The sequence below is a fragment of the Galeopterus variegatus genome, unplaced genomic scaffold (assembly GCF_000696425.1).
Source record: "Galeopterus variegatus unplaced genomic scaffold, G_variegatus-3.0.2 Scaffold7250, whole genome shotgun sequence".
Classification (NCBI taxonomy): Eukaryota; Metazoa; Chordata; class Mammalia; order Dermoptera; family Cynocephalidae; genus Galeopterus; species Galeopterus variegatus.
In genome coordinates this window covers 105,100-127,402 of record NW_007733361.1, presented here as the reverse complement: position 1 = coordinate 127,402, position 22,303 = coordinate 105,100, and the positions used below count along the sequence as shown (strand labels likewise).

At 40.5% G+C, this 22,303-nt stretch overlaps 1 protein-coding gene across 1 annotated transcript in view; it reads right to left on the bottom strand.

The window, feature by feature from the left end:
* The window catches only part of ST18 (suppression of tumorigenicity 18, zinc finger), an 88,717-nt gene that overhangs the window by 27,918 nt on the left and 38,496 nt on the right, over positions 1-22,303 (bottom strand). The window contains exons 5-10 of the mRNA XM_008591749.1: positions 14,427-15,218; positions 9,378-9,512; positions 7,666-7,756; positions 6,530-6,634; positions 4,095-4,288; positions 1,528-1,739 (exon numbers count right to left, since the gene is read on the bottom strand). Of these exons, the coding sequence (XP_008589971.1) occupies positions 1,528-1,739; positions 4,095-4,288; positions 6,530-6,634; positions 7,666-7,756; positions 9,378-9,512; positions 14,427-15,218 (1,529 nt within the window). The remainder of the gene's footprint in view (positions 1-1,527; positions 1,740-4,094; positions 4,289-6,529; positions 6,635-7,665; positions 7,757-9,377; positions 9,513-14,426; positions 15,219-22,303) is intronic.

The window sequence follows — 22,303 nt, the reverse complement described above, 5'->3', positions numbered from 1 at the left end:
AATGTGTTTTTAAAAGAGAAGAACATGTATTGATAAGGAAAAAACCCCTCAAATTTGAGTCTTCTTTTGATACATTGTTTGACATCAGCAATTTAATAGAACATGGAGAATGTACAGGTTAAAAGCAGAATTCTCAAATGTGTTTTTAAAAGAGAAGAACATGTATTGATAAGGAAAAAACCCCTCAAATTTGAGTCATCTTTTTCTGATACACTGTTTGACATCAGCAATTTAATAGAACATGGAGAATGTACAGGTTAAAAGCAGAATTCTCAGGAACAGAAACTATCTACATGTGCAAATAAAAAGCATTCATTCTGGAACCATTTGCTTGAGTAATTTCAGTAACATTAATAATTATAATATTGTTACTTTTATTCTTATAGGATAGCCTAGACAACAAAAGAATAAAGTACTAAGAAGGAAGCTACTTTCGTATTTCTCCAAGCAGGTAACATATTAGAATATTCCTTTAAAAAGATGAAATTTATTCACATTTTAAAAAGTGAATTTAAAAGTAACTAAAGTTGTATTTTTAATATTCCCCAAATCCTTCATCTATGTAAATATTTTGTGACATGGATTCCTTTGAATTTGGACAGCTTGGTATTTTTATATTTTTAGCTGATGTGTTTTTCTTTGTTTAAGAACCTCATTTGTTTAAAAATTGTTTTTGAGTGGTTTTTGGCCACCAACTATTCCTGGGGTTTACTTGGCTCAGCTTTGTCCAGAAGCTGATTCTGATTCTTCTGTCAAATGCTCGGTGGCACGGCGTTACCTGCTCTCCTGAAGGCCTGGCACGGCACAGGCAAGCAGCTGACCACACTGGGGACCAAGCTGCTCTTAAAGGGGAAAGAAAGAACTATGAACTTGAATCACCCGAGTTTCAGGGTTAGAGGCTTCAGAAACATGGCATTGCCATAAACTTCACAGAATTTGATTTTGGACTTGAATGCTCTGAATTCTCCCCCCTCTGTAAACATCTCCTGTAGGCTTAACATACAGGTTTTACCAGGTGTCCTTTAAGAATACTAAAGCAACTTAGACTATCTTATGTTATATAGTAGCAATAATAAAATTGCATGGGTCAATTTAGCAAATGTTTACAAGTCATCATTTAATCAAACTTTACTTAACCATCTTTGATTTGCAGACAGCAAAAAGCTTTCATTGCTGAGATTTGTTTTAATAGCAATCCTCTTTTCTTGTGTGCCCAATTCCCCATAATAAAAATAGGTTTGAAATCTGTAAATTCTACCTAACCAGTCTCCATAACTCACTTCTCCCCAAACTTTGGTACACAGTCTTCAGAAAGAGCCACAAAGCGAGATATGTACTCATCTGTTCTCCTTTGAACCCTCCCCAAGCTCATCCCTGACAGTGTTCCTCTGAGTTGTTCCTAAGACAGGGAGGGGTGGCTTCAGGGGCGGGGGAGCGAGGGGTAGTGAGTGTAGTCAGGAACATGAAAGGCAGTTATTCTCATGGTTCAGTCGCTGGCCCACCCTCCAGGCTCTTGGACCAGCCTACCTTGGCATGCAGACTCTGTGGTTTGTTGGAGAGGATGTCTGTGGCTCCCTTGCAGCGGGTGGAAAGGTTCAGGATGGCAGCAGCTGCTGCTATGTGGGTGTCTTCACTGCATTGACCGTAGCTATAAGAGCTGGCACGACTGGGGCTCTGTGTGTGGGCGCCTGCACTAGGCAGTCGATTAGGAAATTTCACTGGATTTGAAAAATGCTTTGCTGTTGAAGAGAGATTTGATTAGCAATTGCATGTATGTGGTTTTAGTCATTAAATAGATTTGTTTTTTTTAAGATATAACTTCTTGCATTAAAATATGTGAAGAATAAATTAAAACACAATCCACTATCCATTGGTACATTAAATGAAGGTTATTCAGACTGGTGTTCACCAAGGTTCACAGATCAGATGATATGATTGCTGGGAAAGAATGCCTATTCTTTTAATATTTTTCGTATTTGCACTTCTTATCATAAAAACTCCATAATATTATGGGGCAGGTGCACTGGCAATATTTGTGGCAAAAAATTGTAGATAAAACACACATTAGCAAAACCCATCAGGGACTACAGAGCTTAAAGCATTTACCTAAAAACTGTATATGTATGAGGACCAGTAATTCTAGCAGAGAAAAAATATGTCCTTGTTTTCACATATCAATTTCTACTTAGCCATGCAATCATATTTTTATTATTTGATATGCAGGTCTGTTTTGTGCTTAACCAATGGAAGTTGCTCTTCGTCCAACTAAACGGAACTAAAGAGACAGCAGAGTCTATAATAAGCTCGCATTTTGCATATTCCGGGAGAGAAAGATTAGCAAAGGACATGGAGGAAATGTTCTCAAGGTGAACAGAAAGGCAATTTAGTTATCAAGGCTGAGTTTAAGTTCTAGGTTTCTGTTGTGGGTACCAAGGCACTACTGAGAGATAGAATTAAAAATATTTCTCTTCACTCTGAGATATGTGTAAATGTCACTCAGGGTTACAGGAGAAACACCCAAGATTTAATGTGGGCTGATATAAAATCATTTAGCTATTTATTTTGCATTAAATATTGTTTATTTTAAGTATTTGCCACTTTTTATAAAACAAAATTTAAAACATTACCAAATGTTATTCCTGTAATTACAAGAATATGAAAATGTCACTGAATGTTTTGCACTTTTAAAAATCAACATCCATACTATATGAGTATATAGAATGCTCTTATTAACTAGGTTCACTTGAATTAAACATATATGTGTGTGTATGTGTGTATATATGTATGGATATACATATATGAAGACACATAAATAAATGTCCTTTTATATACATACATACATATATGTAGTGTGTGTTATGTATATGGATTGTATGGATAGATAGCATAAAATGTGTGCATGCACATGCACGTGTGTGTGTGTGTGTGTGTATATGGATTGTATGGATAGATAGCATAAAATGTGTGCATGCACATGCACGTGTGTGTGTGTGTGTGTGTATTTTTTTTCCTGAATCTAACAGGTTGTCAGTGGTTATATATGTTAGAGGAAACTATTTTTGGTTAAAATAGGTAAAATATCTTTTGGAATATAATGTCCTTGTCACTGCTGGACAAATTCCTTTCAAGTCTATTTATGCACAGCCAGGTTCTCATTCTCTGAAAGAGTTGATCAGCATCACATAATGAAGCAAATATCCTGTGTTCATCTGAGCACTCAGTCTAGGTAACCTGGTATAGGATCAAAGGGATTCCATGAATTCACAGACGTTATAGAAAGTTCATGGTCTATGGTGGACGTAAAGTGGGAATTATTTAGCTTCTTCCTTTATGGAAGTTAAGTTATGGTAATGTAGAAATCATTTCCTGTGTTTGTTCCCAACATTTACTATCTCACCTTTTCACTGGAATATGTGAGGACTCCAAACAACGTGTAAGGAAATATGTAAGTAAAAACAGCAAGTTATATATGCTACACCATCTTTGAGCTATGGTCTTCTACATTAAAGGGTATTAAATTATTTTAAATGTTTCTATATTAATTCTCAAATTTGTGGGTAAGCATCTTTACCATCACATATTTTTTTTTTTTTCTGGGTAAAATCTTGATTCCTGAATTGTGAATTTCTTAGACTTCTTACCTCTCCTCCATATTCAGTCTGAAAGCTTCTGCTAATTTAAGTAATATATTAAACAGTATTTCAACATTTTGTCTGTTAGGTTTCCATACTTTCAATATGAATAAAATTACTGTATTACAATAGCTATCACATTTTTCAATATATTAATCTCAATCCCAGCAAAATGTGAATTAAATATTTCTTCAGAATTATTGTATTTAGATTCAACAATGGCACCATATTTGTAGAATAATTAATCCATTAACTATTCACCATATTCAGCATAACTTTTGTATAAAATTAGTGGTATAAATTGGCTTATTACTATTTTCCTTATTTTATTTCACTGTACAATATATTTTCTCTCCTGCTAGCTGTAAGAAGCATATTTGAGTACAGTGCCCCACACAGACACACACATATACACATACAAGATGCATCTTGGAGGAATAAGTATTAGAGCTCGAAGCTTACATTCAGGAAACGGTGGTGTTTTTCGTCCTTGCCCCGTTTGTACCAGGGGGCATTTACCAAAAACTTGGGCATCAAAACTGGCATAATCAAAGGGTACTTTTCCAAACTTCTCTTGTTCTTTGGACATCATGGCTCTGGGAGAGGTGATGGCTTGTGATCGGAAATTGAATTCAATTTGCTTCACCAAGCTTGTCCTAGAAAGAGAGGGAAAGTAGTTCAAAAGAAATACAGTAAAACTACTGGTGAGAATATTAGTGAATTTATAGTAGACAGACACATCACTGCCTGTGGGTACCCACAGAGACGGGATTGCAGCACGACAGAGCATAGTGCCCTAGACCCAGAGTGAGACACAATGAGATGCTTTGGGTTCTGTGTTGCTATGATGGTACTGCATGTTTTGTGTCCCAGTCTTCATCAGTAGAATGGGAAGATGAAGTCCTCCACTCATCTCACACACGTCACGAGAAGCAAGCATTTGATGTTTATTAGCATTTTGAGCTCCTTAGAGAAAAGGGCCATGTAACTATCAGTAAGAACTGGTTAAGCACTGAGAAGGTGTGCACATTATATTGCTAGAATTGTTGATCAGACTAGCAGCAAATAGCCACAATTGTCACTAGTGAGGAATGTCATTATATTCTGTTCAGAAGAAGGGATGCTGAGCTCCACCCAGTTCTGCAGAGCTGGCAGAGCCTCACAGCTAAGAGGGGCACTGCAGACACCAGAAATTCAATTCCTGAATTGAGTTTCTTTTTTTTTTTTGTCTTTTTTCGTGTCCGGCAACAGGATCGCAACCCTCGGCGCTGCGCCCGCACCTCGCTCAGCCAGTGAGCAGCCGGTCTGTATGTGGGATCCGAACCCTCGGCGGGAGCGCCGCCGCACTCCCAAGCGGCGCACTGTAGCAGTGCGCCACCGGGCCGGCCCCTGAATTGAGTTTCTTCTTAAGCTTTTCATCTTATTATCTCATTGATGTTTTTGCCGATTTAAGTAATATTTTAAATAGTATTTCAATATTTTATTTATTAAATTGCCATCATTTCAATACGAATCCAAATTACTGTATTATAGTAGCTATCACATCTTTAATCTAATTATCCCAATCCAAGTTAAATGTGAATTAGATATTCCTCTAGAATTACTGAATTTGGATTAAAGAAGGACAACATATCTGTGCAGCACCAATTTCAGCCAAAGAAAATACAAATGTTTTTCTGCTGTGGTCTAACTGGAAGAAAACATAAATAAATATACATTTCAGAATTTAGCAATATCTATCTATCTATCTATCTATCTATCTATCCATCCATCTATATTTATTTCTTTTCCATCAAAACATGCCCAGCTCATCAGAATGTCAGAGTTTCACTGATGCTTTTTGGATTAGATAAAAAAATATTTGAGTGACTGGTTGATCTTATTATTATACATATAACTTGATTTCTAGCCCTAAAGTTGCATAAAAGTTCTAATCTAAAATATTAATCTTTTAAGAAATAAGCAAAATAAAACGTTTTTATATTTGATAAGTAGCCTACTCAGGGAGAAAGTAGTGAATATAGTAATACTAAGAATCCTGTTTTAAGATTTTTAATTGCTATTTATTCAGTAATTCATGATCTTCACTTGACATATGTTTTTCACTCATGTGACTCGCATGCCAATTTTGACTTTTTAAATTAAATCTATAGAAGTTAAATATTAAGGGAAATCATATCCTAAAAATATTGATATGCCTAATAGCTGTTTGCATTTTAGTGACTTAGGAACAAGTTATCTGATCATCTAAATCTATCTTAATTCGAAAATCACTTTTTCTGCACACATCCTTTTTATTATAATAAACATATAACTTCACATTAAACATCATCATGCATACTATTATTTAGATGTGAGATCTTCCAAACTACTAGATACTGTGAAGAATCTGGGAGTTTCTAGGATTTTATTAAAAGCTATCAATAATGGAATAATTTTTTGTTTTAAAGAAACTGTATGTATAGGTGGACTTGAAGGATGAATATATAGCACCACATATTTTGAGTGGGCGTGATGGCATTTTCTCCAGGCAGAAAGGTGACATCAATCATACAGGTGAATTCACCTGACTTGCTTTTGATGTCTTCCATTTAGTGATTCAGAAGTTTGATTAATATATGTTATTGTATGTGCTATTTCTTTTAGATTCATCCACATTATGTTACCTTTGCAAAAAGATGAATTTCAAGTTACACTTCCGGAGGGTCTGTCGCGCAGTTCGTTTGAACGATAATACCATTAAGTAGAGCAGCCTCTCCAGTGGCTGTCCACACTGGTCTATTGGTGGCTGAGATTGAAGGTCAAGCCACAAGGAAGTGACACCTGAGGGACAGGAGGCCCACTGTGTAGGAGCCTCGCATGAATAGAGCATCAGGAACTTCCTGGGAGGTTCATACCTGTGGGCCTGGTCAGGACACTGCCCGGTTTGGGGAGAATCAAGCTGATTTTTATCCTGGGACATTGCCAATTTTTCAGCTGCAGCAATTGGACAACCAGAAAGACTGTTGAAAAAAAGAAAAATGGGAGGATTTGAGTTAAAATGATAGTGTGATTTGCTTTGCCATGTGCCTCACAGCATACTTGGCACCACTAAACGTTAAGTCATGTTAACAGTTCATCTCAGCACCACTCTCGTACTAGAAGATCCCAACTCTAGTGTCAACACGTGTCCCCCATCCCCATCTCAGAGGTGGAAGGTCACAAATTCATTAACAAAAAATCAAAATATTGTGTAAGGGACAAATAACTAAAGTATTATGAAACTTCTTAACATTTTAAGTAAAATCTGATCATCCCAACTGCAATGTATCCAACTATAGAAGTTATCATGTTAACTCTGTGATTTATCTTAGGATCTTTAGCAAAAGTTTAGAGACTAAACTGTATACTTCAATTTAAATTACAAGTGCAGAATATGAAGTTTTCTGGCAGTATGATTGTAAGTCAAATAGTATCCCATAATCTACATGTCATACAAAATGCAAACATAAAATAATGAGTATTTTCACCAAAAATACTTATATATAAACAATAAATTTGTATATAAGTGCACATATACGTGTTTTATTTTAGTTGCAATCTCAATTAAATGATGTCTCTCCTCTGCCTGGTTTACAGTCAAAAGTACTGTATGCTGAAGTCCTTTTGGTACCTTTTTAATGCCTATTGGATGGGATCCAAGATAACTCATAAGCAACCCCTTTCAGTGTCAAGGAGCGATGAGGAAGTTCCGGAGCAAAAGAGAACATGCTCTACTTGGATGACTACATGAGTATATAACTCCAGCACCTTTAAATATAACATTATTTTATTATCATAATCAGCTACTAATAAAAAATTTTCTGGGAAAGGAAATAATGAGGTAATTTTCTTTTCTTTTTGACTCTGCGCACACTGAGAATACTTCTTATCTATTTCAAGTGCAACATATTTGACAGTGGTGCGGCGATTCCCATAACATGCTGCGAGCTCCCTGTCTTACTGGTGGAAAGTCTGTCACTGCTTGAAGCGATCAGCCTCTAATCAGAATTACCTCCTGTGGGTGCTGCGGTTGCTGTTCACGTGCCCCCTTCCTGTGCATCCTGGGGTGGGACACTTGAGCACATTTTCATGCATGGCAAGAACTGAGCACAAAATATCATGTAAAAGGAAAAAATAATTTACCATAAATACATAACACACCAACAAGCTTATTTCTCAACTTTGCATTCGAATGACTGTAGTTACATAATCCACCATGATCCCTCCCCACATATTCATATTGAAACAAATTAGCACTTGAGAACTTCAGAAATCCAATCCAGCAATCCAGTTCAAGTTTTAATTTCTCTAAACTCCATGCTGTATTTAACAGTAGACTTAAATGAGACTATTCTGCTTGTATTTATTTAAGCTGAAAAGCTAATAATGTTCCTTTTAGATTTATGTGCTTTTCCTTGGGGGAGTAGATGGAGAACAATATTTGTCAAAGAGTTCTATCTTTCCCCACAATTTGAAGTGCTGCGCATAGTCTTCTTTATTTCCCAAGTGACATTATTTTGATTCTTTGCTCACCCGCCCCCCACTGCCTATGGTTATTGGCAAGAGTATGGCTGAGTGAACAGTCACAGGATCTGTTTGAGGAGCTGCTAAGCCAGCAGGACAGTGTTCAGCTGACTGGATTCAGTGATTTGCAAAGTCTTGCTTTTGAGAAAGGTGACAGTGAGGTGTTCCGATTTCTGTGCTTTGAACGGCCCAAAAGGTGTCTCAGTAAGGAGGTTGGAAGAGTAATGGCTGCTACATGTTGATGCGTTACAACCTTGCAGGTGGCAGCCCTTTCCTTTAAGCCCAGTGTCCCAGCTCACCAGGCACTATGGGTGGAGGGACAGGCTAAGGTTTGCTCTTGCTCAGGGCCTTGGCTGCTGTGGAGACAACACATCAGAGTGTGCATTCCCACCGTGAGGGAGGTGAGGAGGACACTGGTGACTACCCCGTGATGCATGGAGGCTGAGACTGGGCCTGGCCTTAAGGAAGCCATGCCTACAAGTGAGAAAGGACTGTGCGGTCACACACTGTGAGAACCATGGCTTATTTTCTATACCTGGATGCTTTGACATCTGGGGACATGCTGACCCTGAAGGGACTGCCCTTCCCAGAGCTAGCCAATTCCTAGAGAGAGTAGCAACTTGCCCACAAGCACATTTTAAAAATGCAAACCAACCAACCCAGAACCCACACTCCAACTGCCTCCTTTATTGGGCTGTCACATGCTGGGCCACTGTCCACCTGTCCTAGTCAACCTAGGGCCAGGGACCAGACAACTAGGGACAGCCCTATGCCCCAGAGCCCTGGAATTTTTCAAACCAGCTAGTCCTGAGGCTGCTTGCCCTGTTTTGCCTGCTCCTTCACCCATATGCCATCATAAAGGCTCCTGCCCACAGTTTGACCTCCCTCTGCCCCTGATCCACCTTGGTGCTTCTTTGGTGGCCCTTTGTGGCATGGTGCAACCCTGCCCTGCCTGTTGGGAACTGTGAGTAACAAACTACCTTCCCAATGGAAGTTGTCTCCTGAGCTGTTTGCCTGATTGTACCTCAGATTTTCTATCAGATACACTAGATTTTAAAATACACAGCTAGATTGGCTTGACACAGAGAGAAAACTTTATGTTTCCAATCCTAATTCCAAATTGGGAGAGAAAGAGGATTACATCGTGGTGCTGTGGTGCATGTGAGAAGGTGCCTACTCCTAGGGCTAAACAGTACTCACTTTCCAGGGGGACCCGCACTTTGTGGGGGCACCCCGAAAGGCTGCGGTGGTGGGGGTAGAGCCCCGTCACATGTCCCGTGCCATCACACCCAGGGATGGGACACTTGGTCTCCCTCTTTTCAGGCCTCGGCGAATCTACAGAGAGATTAAATTGAGAAATGCGTTTGGTTATTTTTCTTTCCCTTCCCATTCAATAGAGTGGCCTTGCAGGGTGACATTCTTACTTTATTCAGTTTTACCATCATAAACATTCTTCTCACATTGCCTTGAATAAGACCCTCAACTAAGACCTGCAGGAACATAAAACATGTTTTCAGTTTTCTTGGCTTCCTAAGCAAAGGATGACACAGGTCAAGGGAGTGTTAAAATACAGAGACGGTTTTAAGTTGTCATGTCACATATTGTAGTTAGAGCTTCATTATGAAAAATCAACCCTACGCCAAACGATGAACAAGCATCCAAAAAGAAAAAAAGTGAGAAAGAAGAAAGAATTGTTTAAACCCAAACTCCTTCCTATTGAAAGAGTCTAGAAAAAGCCGGATTTAAAATTACAAAAAGAAGAACCCGCCACATCTAAGAAAGTCTTCTCTGGCCTTTCGCGGGGTCCCGGGCAGCATGTGGCCGGGCCGCTCATGCACCGCGTGGCTGGTCACAGTCAGTGCAGGGTGTCTAGAGTGCCCTCCCGTGCCCTGCCCGTGTCATCAAAGTGCTGCAGGGTCTCAAGAAAACCCTGATGGGTTGCCACTTAGGATCAATATGCAGTGACTGTGGGGAAGAAGCTGTTGGTGTCACTCCGAATACGGAAACCGAAAACTGAAAATGTTCTTTCGGGAGACTTGCAGAAAGAGTGCAGAGCGGGGCGCCTTCCCAGTGGCCCAGCGGGCACTGCCAAGTGGAGCCGTGGGTGCAGCCAGGGGCTGGAAGGACCGCGTCCTGACGCACTGCCCGCCGCCAAGGAACAGCGCCTACAGGGGGTTTCATGTCCTGGCACACACATTGCCGAGGGTTAGACAAAGGGCTATATAAATACGTCAAATGAATGAGCACTGCACATGAATACTGATGAGGCTAGAGCTAACACAAACGGAGGCTTATTTAGAAACGTTCGTATTCATGGTTGAGACGGTAGGTAAACTTAGAACGGGAATGCACCTTCAAGCCCGATGGCCCGGAACACGCGCTCAGAAGGAAGGAAGTCAGTCTCGGGGAGTCCGCGCCCCCAAGAAGCGGGGGAGAAGGGAGAAGCTGGGCTGCGGGATCCTCAGTTCAGGAAGCATCAGGAACAACGAGCGCACGCGGTGCTGAGAGTGATAGATAACCTGTGCGATCCTGCCTGGAAGGGCCCTGCCGTGCGAAGCTGCAGAGCCTCCACGTGCTCCTGCTCGAGGCGGCCCCTAGCGCAGGCCACTGCCTGGGACGCAACAGCCGTCTCCAGGGCCCAGCACTGCAAGAGCAGACGTGCCTCTGTGATAGCACGTCACCCCGTCACCCAGTTGTTGGATTCTACAGCGGTCCTGGGCAGATGGGGCACAGGGGCTGCCTGTAATGCAATTATATCGGGGCGTGGTTTCAGCAGAAGGGGAGGAGCCACGGGGCCTTCACGACGTCGCCGGCGCCGCCTGCAGGAGGGTCGAGAGTCAAAGCGGCAGGTTGCAGGTGAGCAACCCGTTGCCAAAGAGAGGGAGCCGTCCAAGACAGACATTTATGTTAACGAGACAGGGTTTCAGTGCGATCATGTGGCCACGACACTGGTTGTATTTTGTAAGAGACAAAGAGGCGTATTAAGAGTTGTGTGACGTTCTGTGATTTTGTGGATATGTATTTTATTTGGGCCCCAAATAGTGCCAACTTTCAGGTTGATCTGGGCATGTAAAATCTGTAGACCACGAGGAGTCAAAATCCTTGAAGTGTGATTAAAGAGGACTGAGGAGGTTGACACCACATGGGAGCATGTTAGAAGAAAGGGGGGCAACACTGTGTGTTTGATGCGCTTCCAGGTGAGGCCACCTTTCCAAACCTCATGGAAAGGTTTGGCGTGGAGTTTTCCCTCTCCTCGCCACACTGTCTACAGGAAGCCAGAGAGGGCGTTGGAGATAAGGCAGGCCTGGCACCTGCCCACGGGTCCCACTGACAGTCCACCATACACCTCTTTGTCTGCGAGGCTCTCCTCTGCTGGGCGGAACAAAGATGCAGATGAAATGCTCTGGAGGGCGGGACCTGTTTGCATGACAAGAAGGCACAGCCTGAGCCAGTGGATGCTAGCAGCCAGGCTCTTCTTTTATCTTCTTTGCACAATGTTGCATAATGAGGGTGACCTTATCCTTTGGTGATGTCACATCCTGGTCTGCTTGGAATTGTCCTTATTCACATCTGATATACTCATATAATGGTTCATATCGCTCCACTTTACTCAAAGTATCACAGGCTGGGCAATAAATAACAATACATGGTGACTCTACTTATACTGTGACCTGAAGTCTCAATCAGAGCTTAGTAGCAATAGAATAACCAAATTTAGTTTAGAATTGCTGGCTCATCTGAAGGTTGGGGGAAATGATATTTTAAAATTCTACTGTTCTCTCCTTCACAGAGGAGTTGCATGCACGAGTTGTGTGTTGGGTGGAGAATTTTGAGAATAGGACTATCAGTTGGGATGACTGTTGACTTAAAAGCATGGAATACATGTCAGGAAAAAAAAAAAAATCCCTCTTGCGCCCCTGGCTCCCACATCATGAGCAAGGAACAGGAATGTGAATACTTAGTTTGGACTCTACAGGCATCCCAGACTAAGCCTGTATTTCCCTGCAATGTGGGTTTCACCTTATTCTTACATTGTCTCCATCTCCTTGCAGAGGCTTTTAACAGCCCAGGGAAGAACAATAAGCCACACAATAAGATATACTGTTGACTCATTCTGGCCTATTCTCTAGGTCTCCGACTGGCCCAACATTTACAAACACAGATTCTACTGCCTTGTTAATTTCTTTTTTTTTTTTTTTTCCTTTTTGTCTTTTTTCATGTCCGGCAACGGATCGCAACCCTCAGTGTCGCCCCCATACCGGACCGGGACTGGCAACGGGATCGCAACCCTCGGTGTTGCCCCCGCACCTCGCTCAGCCAGTGAGTGGGAACCGGTCTGTACGTGGGATCCGAACCCTTGGCGGGAGCGCCGCCGCGCTTCCCAAGCAGCGCACTGTAGCAGTGCGCCACCGGGCCGGCCCTGCCTTGTTAATTTCTGAAAACGAAAAAAGTTTAAAAAGTTCTATAAAAATAACCAAAGGATGGTCAAGTATTTTAAGCTATTGCTCAAATAAAGTTTTTCCAGATACTGTATTTCATTGGCTGTGAGATATTATCAGATGTAAGATGAAACATCATTTTGTGTACTATTAAGAAAGAAAAAAACTCTTGATAATTAAACTACAACATACCCTTCTAATTTCAGAAATCTTAAAATGGGGAAACTATATCTCTTAGAATCAATGGAATATAGTATATTAGAAATTATGGATTTTGGGAATTTGAAGTAAATTTTATCTTTTTTTTCTGATTTTGTAGTTCGTGAAAACCCCCCACCGACGACAGGTAAATTCAACAAGTGGCATATTAGTGGAAGTGCACAGAGCTACAGTGTCCTGTCCCAAACCACACACTAGCCATTCACATTCTGTCCTCACTCTAACCCTTTCAGGGTGTTTGTGTAGCATTGTTACCTTGCTCCTCACCACATGGCATTATTTTATTTTATTTTTTATTTATTTATTTATTTTTCCCTTTTTTGTCTTTTTTACTGACCGGTAACGGGATCGCAACCCTCGGTGTCTCGCCCACACCGGGGACTGGCAACGGGATCGCAACCCTCGGTGTTGCGCCTGCACCGCGCTCAGCCAGTGAGTGGGAACTGGTCTCCACATGGGATCCGAACCCTTGGCAGGAGCGCCACCGCGCTCCCAAGCGGCGCACTCTCCAGTGCGCCACCGGGCCGGCCCTATTTTATTTTATTTTTGATTTCTCAGCTCTGAGCTGCAAGACATTATCTGTCAAGATTACAGATGACTGCAAAAATGGATTTCAAATGACAAAATATACAATTTGTTTACGAATAAATCTGAGCAATCAGAACTTCTAAATCATACTAACATGTTATTCTTGTAAGCTCTGTGGGTCCATGACCTTGATTTTCTCTAAAATACTCCATCCCTAATTCCGTGGCTCTTAGACTTCAGGGTACTCAAGAATCACCTGAGAACTTGCTTAAAAAATGCAAATTCTGGAGCACTGAGTCTGATTGAATCTGGAAATACCCATTGTAAACAAGCATTTTAGGCATTGAAGGAACACCACTGGGAGACACCACATGACAGTTGACATCACCATCACACAACAGTTGACATCACCATCAGCCCATCTGGTGCAAGACTCTGGGGAGAGAGTGTGGGGAAATACTCTATAGGAGCCAGGGACACAATTTTCCTAATGTCTGAGGAACAATTTTAAGGTTTTCCCAAAGCACATGTACTCTCTCATTCAAGTTTGACCTAGATATTTGTGGGCCCGGAGTTAGAGAGCTGGTAAAACTATAGGTTTATAAATGCATTAACATCCAGTTTTATCCCTGGAATAAAACCTGCCTTGCAAGTGACTTGACATCATTTTGAAGCTCAAAAGCAGTGAGATGATCCTAGAATGAGGGTGGGAAAGAAAAATTAAGTTTCTGGAATTGATTTGGCTAAAATACAAGTACTGATGTACAATGTTCAATAAAACACTTTTTAAAGTGATGTATTTTTAAAAAAGCAGTTAGATTAAAAGAAATAGATGTAATGAATCTTATTTCATGGATGAAACATTGCAAAACTGACTGAACTTGATCTGAGAATAATCCAGAGAGTAAGGGAAAAAGAAATTGTTTCTTTTATAATTATAAATTAATTTTTACCTTGCATTTCGTTGTTAAAAAGCTATGTGAAAGAAATAGTTAAATGTAATTTCTTTTTCCAAACCCTAAAGCAATTTTATTCTTAAAATAAATGCAAAAACGTGTCTTACGTTTATTGTTAAAGATTTGTCTTCCACCCATGTCAATAACTTTGGTTTGTCGCCTTTCCCCTGACAGGTGCTCCAGCAGAAACCTGTCCAGCTCTTTGTAGGTGTTGTGGAAAACACAGCCTCGCTCAGCCTGCAGGGCAATCGCCTGTTCCAGCAAACTTAAATTCCCCTTTGCTTTCTCCAGGTTACCAGCCTCCTCCGTCACTGCTGTCAGCCTCTCGCTCTCAGCTTCCTCGGTCTCGGGGAAGGCAGGCTGGGCTTTCCTGTCTAAGGGTTCCATGGGAACATTCTGTGGGTCTCTCCTTTCTGTTTCAGAATCACACCTGTTCTCACAAGGCATAAATTTGTCACCTTCGGTTTTTATTTCAGGAACTTCCAATAAGTCTTTTTTGTTATCTGCTAAAACGTACTTTGGGACTGTATGTGGTTTGGTTTCTTCTGAGAAGTTGGAGCCACTGTCCCAACCATTCTCTGTACTTTCAGGGTTACTTTCGTTGTCGTCGGAGGAGCAGAACGCTGGCTGGGAACCCTCGAATTTGTCTCTTCCATTGTTGGAATGAATCATAAAGCACTCGTCTGTTTCGTCACTTGTTGCTTTTAAAGACTGGATGCCATTGTCATTTAAGTTTTCACTTATGGACTGAACAGACACATTTTTATCAAATTTCCCCAAGTGCATTAAGGATTTGACCATGAGCTCTTGATAACAAGCATATCTGTCTTCCTTCCTACTGGAGTTTTCTTGTGCAGTTGAATGAAGGTTCTCATCCACAGGTTTCGCCATGATTTCTTCTATGGAAAAAAGAAATCAATATTTGAAAAATGAGAACAAAAAGTATTTTAAGAAAACGTCACTGAGCTTCATATATATATATGTGTATATATATTCACATACACATGTACACACACATATACACATATACATACATAAGATGTATAATGTGTGGTCTCTATGAATTTTATTAACATTGGTGAGAAAAGTATATATCCTCTTAAAATAAAACAAAACTTCAATCTCAATATTCTAAGAATTGCCTTTGAGATAATTTTTGACAAATTTGAGTATTAAATTATAAAAATTAAAAAAAAATAATTTTTGTTTTTTATTATAAAACCCCAGCATTTTAAAAGCTACGTGTTTGTAGGTACTGACCAAGACAACAAGTAGGTACTTAATAATAAAGTACTGAATGTGACATTGTTACTGTACCTCTTATATTCCCAAATCTTAGCCAATGGGAAGGAAATCAAACTTACATAATACTATACATTGTATAGAAAATATTCATCAGATTTCTCTGTTAGCAGGACAATGTATTTTCAAAGATTATTTGGTTCATGTTCTTTACTCTCTAGCTTCTCAGACGTACTTTCAGATTTTCTGAAGTGTTAGCTAAGATACAAAGTACAACTACACAGAAATGATAACCGAAAGAAGTCTAAGGCATTCAAGACTTCCTGTTCACTTTTGTAATTGTCACAGTAAAATTTCATATTGAGGAAAACACAGACAGGAAAATTACCATGATCAAATAATATCTTAGACAGTAACACATTTTCAGGTCTGATACTTGCATGCATTTGTGTAAAAGGAAATGAGAACCAAGGCGGGGGTGATTGGAGGATGCTGAATGTTAACAAGTTGTTCTCTGTCCAGGGCAGTGTGGGGTCTTGAACATCAAGGCCCCTGTGCCAATCTGTCCAGGACAGTTCAGGGGATGGCTGCTGTCCCAGGGTGGCTGCCAGTGTCACTCCCTTTTGCTCTCAGGAATGGCCCAGTTGGGGTGACAGATTATACATCTGTAGTTCAGCTACTCAAGCTTGTCCCTGTGCAGATACCTCAGTGGAGAGTGAGGATCCGATGGTGACCAGCCCTGACCCTGGCATGCAGGGTGGTGCCCAGCTCAGACCAGGCTGTGAAAGGTACCCAGCAACCCAGCAGTGGTCCCCTGACATCCACTAGGATGAGGAAAAAAAAAAAAATAGGAGGACCGTTTCTGTGTCTCAAATGCAGGGTGGGCGATGGGAAACACAAACTAATAAGCCCCTTAAAGACTGTTAAAGACACCAGTGAAGTGAGTTCTGTGTTAATAAACATCTTTGGAGGGAAGAAAAGCTCAGCCATCCGGTGTGAGGCTGCGGGAAAGGGTGTCTGTGCGCAAGACAATGTGCCTTTTTTGGTCTCATTTAATTTTTTATAAACATTGTTTCTGACAAGGACACTCAAAAATACATCTCCATCATCTTCTTTTCTGGTAATTATCTCCCTAAATCAACACTGGACTGCCAGGATCAAGTAAATATTGCCATAGTAACTAAAAGCATTTTTGGACGAAGGGAAGAATTCAGTCACAACACTAGCCCTGGTAAATAATGCTGATTATAGGGTGCAGTCTTTTGTTGGGATCTATTCAACATAAACTGAAAAATTTAACATTTTAGTTCCTAGAAAAGAGGCTGGATAAACAAGCACATAATATCTGATAGGATGGCCTATCCTTTCCTGAATTCATATCGGAGAAACTCCAGGTTTAAATAATATATTAAACATAGTCTAAAATGCAAATGAAGTTTTTCTCAATATCACGGTTAGCTATTAAGAGAAAGTGTAAAGGGTTATGATAATTTTAAAGTATTATGAACTACAGAAAACAAATAAAAAGCATTTTCAATGAATATGCTCAATTCATTGAACTGTTCTCTCACTCCACTTAACTATCCACATGTGTACGATAATGATTTATAGACATTATACCTAATTATGCATATTTGGGCTGTGTTAGAGTGCTAACAAAAGCTCTAGAAAGCAACAATTACCTCTGTTGCTTAGCTACATAGTTTAAAATATTCCTATTAAGTGCAGATCACCAGAGAGGCGGGAGCGACAAAGCGCACATGTGCGCGAGGACGCACTTCATGGTGCTGCTGCCAACCGCCAGCGTTTTGGGTCATTTCCAGTTTACATAATTGTTTGGTTCAACTGTTTGTTATATGCTAAAAGAAAATATTTATTAATTATTCTTCGGGAAAAGAGGAGCCCTGCCGACAGAGGTGCCTACGCACACTGGCTCCCAGGGACGCTCTGCAAACCTGCAAAGTGACTTTCCGCGTTCCCACCCCTCCCTGGCTTGCCCAGTGGTCACACACAAGACGTTGAGTTCACTTTTGAGCCTGCGAGGTCTGTGACGAGCAGAGGTGCCTACGCACACTGGCTCCCAGGGACGCTCTGCAAACCTGCAAAGTGACTTTCCGTGTTCCCACCCCTCCCTGGCTTGCCCAGTGGTCACACACAAGACGTTGAGTTCACTTTTGAGCCTGCGAGGTCTGTGACGAGGCTTGTTTCTCCCAGCTTTGTAATGGGCTGCCTGTGTTTTTCTATGCTCGTGTGTTTATATTTTCCCTGGTGGCCTGGTGATTTATTTTGTGCTTTTGCCACTGGAATAACCAAAAGAATCCTGCCTTTAGAGTCAGACCAACCCAGGCTTGGGTCCAAATGCGTTGCTTCTCTCTGTGCTCACTGGACAGGTGGCCAAGTTTGCCCCAGCCTGGCGTCTGCATTTGCACAGGGAGGACAACAGTGTAGCCAGTGCACACTATACAGGCCACATGGGAACACCCAACAGGGATTCAGTAAACGTGGGCTCTCTCCCATCTTCCCCATATATTATTTTAGAAGATAGCAATGACGGGATACTCGAGACCCTTCCCATGAATGTGGTGGGCCTGTTTTTCCTTTAGAGTAATTACCAAAATTGACCCTTATGGAAGGGCAGGGCCTGTAGCATGAAGAAGGCTCAGCCCGGGTCACCTCTGCACGCTGCGGTGCCTTTGTGGTGGGCCTGTTTTTCCTTTAGAGTAATTACCAAAATTGACCCTTATGGAAGGGCAGGGCCCTGTAGCATGAAGAAGGCTCAGCCCGGGTCACCTCTGCACGCTGCGGTGCCTTTGGAAACTGCAGTCAGTTCACAATGCACAGTGTAGAGGGAAAAACCTCTGGGCTTTGAGGTCCAGAGTCCAAGGTCATGCTACTGGCACAGTGCTGCCTGCCGGGGTGTCCGAGACAGGCCTGTGACCTCCTGAGTCCTGGGTCCTCATCTTCAAAATGAGGGTGACCCAGCGATCCCATGATTGGATGAGCCAACGATCCTTCCTAGAACAATAAATGGATATGTTCCTGGCGTGGTGTTCAGTTCTTTATTTCATGTAATCTGCACAATAACTACAAGAAAGGTCCTTTCTACTCCATTTTACAGAAAAGGAACTACAATTCCAGGGAGATAAGGGCTTGCTTGCTCAAGACCACATGGCTGGCCAGCGGAGGGATGACCCAACCTGTGGCCACGTGGCTCCAACCCTGTGTGCTTCCCTCTGTGACGGCCATGGAACTCCACGTGCCATGGCTAACATTTACAGAGCACAGAGACTCTGAAGAGAAACTGCCAGGAATACAAATAGCCTAGTATTTTCCCAAGTTTGCATGTTCTCAAGAGTGAATTTCTATGACGATGCTAGAATGTAACTGTCAGCTAACTTTCAATAAAACAATGATCCTTAGATTATAAGTAAAAATAGGTAAAAGCAAATAAACAATACAACAAAACAAACACTAACAACACCTCGACCTTAACTTTCTTAATGCCACAATGATATAGGTCAGAAAATTCCTAGGGTCAAATCCTGAGGGCACCACCTAATAGTTGACTGTCAGGCCTGTCTCCATCTTGAGCGTACTTCGAAGTGTGGAGGAGCAAGGAGAACCTGGGCCTGGGATGGTTCCCTTGTGTATGGAGTAAAAAATAAATGCTTTTGCCTGATACACCAAAGTTTATTTACTTTAAACCAAGGTTTAAAACTCTGAGTTGTGTGGCAATCCTATAGGTCTATACTAATGAATTCTTGCATAAATATCAGTAGTTTGGCATCAAAAGAAGTTTAAAACTGCTCTTCAAACCACAGCACATTTTGAGTTTGACTCCTTTAGTATAATTAGATTTTATAATAACTGGATTTCAGTTCTGTTTCTGTAACTAGTTAGGTTACATTTATAGGTAAATTAGTTTTCTGGGCCTCTTGAGTATGTACATTTTGTTGGGAATAAAAGCTCTAGAAGAACTAATTCCTCTTCCAACATTTTGAAATTGCAGTGGCTTATCCTTTATTTGCTATTTATTGAGAGATACTATGTCTTGAAATTACTATGAGCTGACTTCAATTTTTATGAATCAACCAGAAAACCTAACCAGCTCAAGAAAACAAAAAAAGTCGAGGGTGATTATAACTTACAGATGGACCATGAGGCTTTAAACTACAGCACCACTAGGGTTGTGACGGGTTTCCCCCACGCGAGCATGTGGGGACTCCATGCACGGTCTTGGCTCATCTCACTTGGAGGTGATTCTCATTTTCCTCGTCTGAGCTGGGAGAGCCTGAGTCTGTCCTGCCTCCTGGTAGGACTCGGCAAACTTGTCTTCCCGTGAAGAAAGTGCATCTGTATAGTTTGCCCACATTTTGTTTTATTCCCCCAAATGCCACCTGCAACTCTTTGAATGTCAGCCAGTTAAGGGTATGGGATGCAGTTTGTGCCATAAAATGGAATAAAAACTTTACAGAACTCAAGCACGTGACCTTAGCCTTCATGAGCACCAGACCCGCTCTCATCATCTGGGTTTCCCAGCTGATGATATAACTGAACACACACCTGGCCAGGTAAAGACCTTGGGGTGCCTGGGGTAAATGGGAGGCTGGATGAAAAGTCCTTATGCTGGGCTTGGACTCAGTCTCTTTCCTTCCAGGGGGTTGAGGAGGAAATTGCTCAGAGGGCTGAAGGCAACTTAGAGCCTTTGTTCTTTTGACCAGTGATAGGAGAATCTCTGACCTGTCATTTCTGGAAATTTTGACTTCATGATTTGATGTTATAGAAGCTTGACTCAGCCTACACTCTGAAGGTATCGAACTGGGGAGAATTGTATTATACAGCATGGTTAGCTGGGAATACTGCTGTCCCTCAGTATCAATGGATTGATTCCAGGACTCCCTGCAGGTACCAAAATCCATGGATGCTCAAATCCCTGATAGAAAATAGCATAGTATTTGCATATAACCTATGCACATCCTCCGTATACTTTAAATCATCTCTAGATCACTTAAAATACCTAATACAATGTAAATTCTATGTAAATATTTGTTATACTGTATTTCTTATTAATTTGTATTACTTTTAATTGTTGTATTGTTATTGTCATTTTAATTTTTCCCAAATATTTTTAACCTGAGGTTGGTTAAATCCGTGGATGTGGAACCTGTGGATACAGAGGGTCAACTGTAATTATTTTGCTTATCTTTCCAATTATTTCTTAATTATCTTTCTTCCAACACCTAAAAACTGCCTTACCTTAAGCATTAAATAAATCTCGTTGGTCCTCATCTATAAAAATGTGACCCTAATCATCCACACCTCCTGGCATTGTTGTGCGGATTAAGTGACATAATTTATATGCCTGGAATATACTAAGAGCTCAAAAATAATGGTCACTACTGCTCTAATTTCAGCATATTTATTATTGTCAGTAGTGGTTCTAACATTAAATATAAAAATACTTAACATTTGTGAACCTGAAAATAGATGTCCATCAGTGCTTATAACTGAATGTTTAACAGATTCATTAGGACAGTATATCACTTGGTTAATATTAAGCACCTACAACGATCAAACAACTACAATAGAAGGTGGGAAGTCAGCAAGCCAGATACAATCTTTGTCCTCATGGCATAAAAAGATGCATATTTTCTTCAATATCCAGCTAATTAATGCCAGCTAAATGTATTATACCTCAAGTCTAACCACAATGATTCAAGTACTTTCCCTAGTACTAGATTCAACCTGCAATTTTTATGAATCAACCAAAAAAACCTAACTAGCTCAAGGAAACGAAAAAAGTCAAGGATGATTATAATTTACAGATGAGCCATGAGGCTTTAAACCATATGCTTAATACTGAAAAGCCAGAAAATTTACTTAAACACATTCAAATCAAAATACTACTTCGTTTTAGCCAAAGACTATCAAACTGCCTCTAAGCCAAGCTTACTGGAGCTAGGAGAATTCTGATCTGAGATTTCTGCTCACTCAATATGATTTTATAGCTTTTCTATTAATACCTATTGTTATTACTGTAATTCTACATACAATAAATACTTATGATCTAAGAATCTCATTGCCTATTGTTTGTATAATGAACACTTCTTTTCAAATAAAAAACTATTTATTTTGATTCTTTAAGAAGTCATATTCAGAAAAAAGTGTATATTTAACAGCACAAATGTACACTAATTTCACTTTCTACTAAGTAAAGCTTTAGATCTTAATTTTTTTCCATAAATTTTTGAGAGTTTTTGCATCCCGTCAACTTCAGCCTCATGCACAAAGCAATGCATGATATTCCAGCTCCTAGAGGCATGTGACTTCCAGGGACTAATGGAAATAACCATGAACTGGGGAGAAATAAGTCCTAAAGTTTTTAAATAGTAACTACATTTCACTCAGCAAGCAAAGGGTGTTTGATGAGTGAGTGAAGAACTGAATTAATGACATACAATGTGTACCTAAAGGTAAATTTAAATGATTTATTTTGGAAATAATGGCCACAGAGATACATTTTCTATAATACATCATTTTACTACTGAAGGAGATGCTAGGATGCCAACTTTAGGCTGCTTCTGCAGTCCATTGCTATAAATATTGATTAAAAAAATATTGAAAATATTAAGGTCACCGACCATCTGCATCTGTTCATGTTATTACCAATTATATTTTGGGCTAAGTGATACTATATATGTTGATTAAAAGAATAAAAAATAAATGTTTTAGTTGTATATAT